Source organism: Schistocerca americana, chromosome 4 (genome assembly GCF_021461395.2).
Source record: "Schistocerca americana isolate TAMUIC-IGC-003095 chromosome 4, iqSchAmer2.1, whole genome shotgun sequence".
NCBI classification, from domain to species: domain Eukaryota; kingdom Metazoa; phylum Arthropoda; class Insecta; order Orthoptera; family Acrididae; genus Schistocerca; species Schistocerca americana.
In genome coordinates, this window is record NC_060122.1 from 796,328,477 (window position 1) to 796,331,070 (window position 2,594).

General features: G+C 34.3%; 1 protein-coding gene across 1 annotated transcript; it reads right to left on the bottom strand.

The window, feature by feature from the left end:
* Positions 1-1,026: 1,026 nt before the first annotated feature.
* On the bottom strand, positions 1,027-1,561 carry LOC124613809. The gene is made up of 3 exons (XM_047142531.1): positions 1,536-1,561; positions 1,235-1,437; positions 1,027-1,130 (listed from the first exon to the last, which is right to left on the bottom strand). Exons 1-3 carry the CDS (start codon positions 1,559-1,561, stop codon positions 1,027-1,029), a joined length of 333 nt encoding a protein of 110 aa, XP_046998487.1.
* Between the last annotated feature and the right edge of the window lie 1,033 nt (positions 1,562-2,594).

Sequence of the window (2,594 nt, forward strand, 5' to 3'; positions counted from 1 at the left end):
ACAGTACTCAAATGATTTTTGTATTGCATTGTATTGTGCTGTACTTATTGGTCATGGTTTCTACAAAGCATCTTTTGCAGAAGACATTGGAGAAGTCATGTTATTAGTACACTTCTGAAAGTGATTTATAGGCATACTTATTTAAGATTAGAATAAAACACTTTATGAATTAAGTATTTATATATCACACTTCATAAATGTAAATATTCTTAAATGGAGTAAAAGCAGTGATGCTGTAACTATGACTTCATAGATTTTCCAAAGATATTGACCTCAGTAATAGCTTTTATATTTTTGGGAAGTTTGTTATACAGTTTAACTCCGATGTGGAAAGTACGTTTCTGACACAGAGATGTTATGGTTTGGATTATATGTAAATTTTTCTGGTAAAATTATCATGAATATCACAGTTTTTTCGCAGTCTGTAGTTCTTACCTGTTATATTTACTTTAATGAATATAAGGATTTCCATTATGAATACACATGGTAAGGGAATGATACCAAGTGTCTTAAACAGAGGTTTGCAAGAGTCTCTAGGTTTCCATCCAATTCTAATGGCCCTTTTTTGTAGTTTGAAACTGCTATTAACCGTTTTAGAGTTCCACAGAAAGAGACTACCTACATATTTAAGGTGAGAATAGAAGTAGCCACGGTATGCATTCATTACTATTTTCTCACTACAGCATGATTTTAGTGAGCAAAAAAAAAAAACATGTCTTGCTCAGTTCTGCATTAAGGTATTCAATACGCTGATTCAATTTAACATTGCTCTGCAGCTTTAACCCAAGGAATTTGGTTTCTGTACAGTTACTAACTAGTTCATCATTGATAGAGACCAACAGAATAAACATGTCCTTGTTTGGAGCAATGCGGAATTTTGATGCAGTAGTTTTTTACTATTTATTACAATCTGATTATTCTGTACCTAGCAGCTAAGTTGTTTTGTGACTGTTTACTGATTGCAGTACTTGTTCTTTACTGCATCCTTTTAGTAGAATTGTGGTGTCATCTGCAACTATGATTATTTTATGTGCATCCACATTTAAGCTGAGATTGTTTATATACGGAAGGAACAGAAGGGGGTCCCACTACTGATCCTTGGGGAACACCATATTTACTTCCTTTAAAGTCTGGTAAGTATTCCAATACCGTTTTTAGGTAGATATTGTGTGTTTGATGCCCACCAACTGCTCACAACTGCTCAGAAAGGAACTGATCTAGTTGTTGGACAGACCTTGAATACCATATGTTTCAAGGATTGACAGCAGAATCTTATGGTCCACCATGTCAAAACCTTTTGACAGTTCAATAAATACTCCTGTTAATTCTTGTTTTTTGTCCATAAGGCTCAATATGGATTTGATGTACTCATAAATAGCAGTTGTTGTTGACCTCTTATTTCTGAATACATGTTGTTCACTGCATAGGACATCGTTTCTATTAAAAAAAATTGTAGGTTCATTATACATAATTTTCTTTTAATACTTTTGAAATGCAGGAGGAAATTGCGTTGGGTCTGTTGGTTTAACTCCAACCTATATAACCAAAGACAAAGAGTCATTATATCATTACAGAGAGGAACTTTGAGTCGAAAATCATGTCACAGGAGTACCACAAGTTTCTGCCTTAGGTGTCACATATTTCTGTTTGATATAAATGATCAACCACTTAATATTGAGTGTCACTGCATTTTTAAATTTTCAAAAGTTATACCAATGTTTAAAAATGGAGACAAAAAGGTCCCTGAAAATTATCGTCCATTCTCAATAGTTCCCATAATTTCCAAAATATCTGGAACTCGTATACACAATCAAATAAGTGATTACTTTGAAGAAAATAAACTCCTTTTGGACAAACAGTTTGGTCACAGACGAGGAAAACACGCTACTTCAGCTGTTCTTGACATTGTAAACCAGATAATCACTATTTTTCAAAATGGGGATAAAGCCTCGCTGGTTTTATGTTGACTAAGTAAGGCCTTTGATTGTATGCCTTATGAAATATTGATTGAGAAACTTGAATTTTGTCAAGTACATTTTACAGCACTAATAGTAATTGCTTCATACTTAAAACACAGAAACCAATATGTCGTGAGACAATAGTGAGAAACAGACATTTTCTAATGGAAATTGTAGAGAAAGTGTACCCTAGGGATCAGTACTTGGACCATTCTCTTTCATAATTGCCTGCAATGATTTGCCACATCATGTTCCTCAATCTGTGGTCTGCTATGCAGATAACACAACAACAATTGCTACTCACCGGGACACATCGACATTACCAAACATGTCACTAAAATCACTAAAAGTTGCAGTAAAATGGTCTCCTATGACAAACTGCTGTGTAATCCTGACAAGACCAAGAATCCTCTACCTGGACTATCTAATGATATAGAATCTTGAACAGCTAAACTTTTAGAATTCCATATAGACTCATAATTGAGGTGTGGAGAACACATCAGGTACATTTGCAAAAGAATATCAAGGATAGCATACCTAGCATGGAAACTGAGAGGTTTAGTTACTCCTAATTATTTAAGATTGACACATTTTGGGCTGTTCCAGTCTGACATTTCTTGTGGACTGCTAGTATGG

Excerpts from the sequence above, each read along its gene's own strand:
- LOC124613809 (XM_047142531.1), bottom strand. The coding sequence starts at position 1,561 with ATGACTCTTTGTCTTTGGTTATATAG. Across the intron at positions 1,438-1,535 it reads CTTTGTCTTTGGTTATATAG|AAACGATGTCCTATGCAGTG; the intron begins GTTGGAGTTAAA and ends TTTTTTTAATAG. Across the intron at positions 1,131-1,234 it reads TGAAACATATGGTATTCAAG|ACTTTAAAGGAAGTAAATAT; the intron begins GTCTGTCCAACA and ends AATACTTACCAG.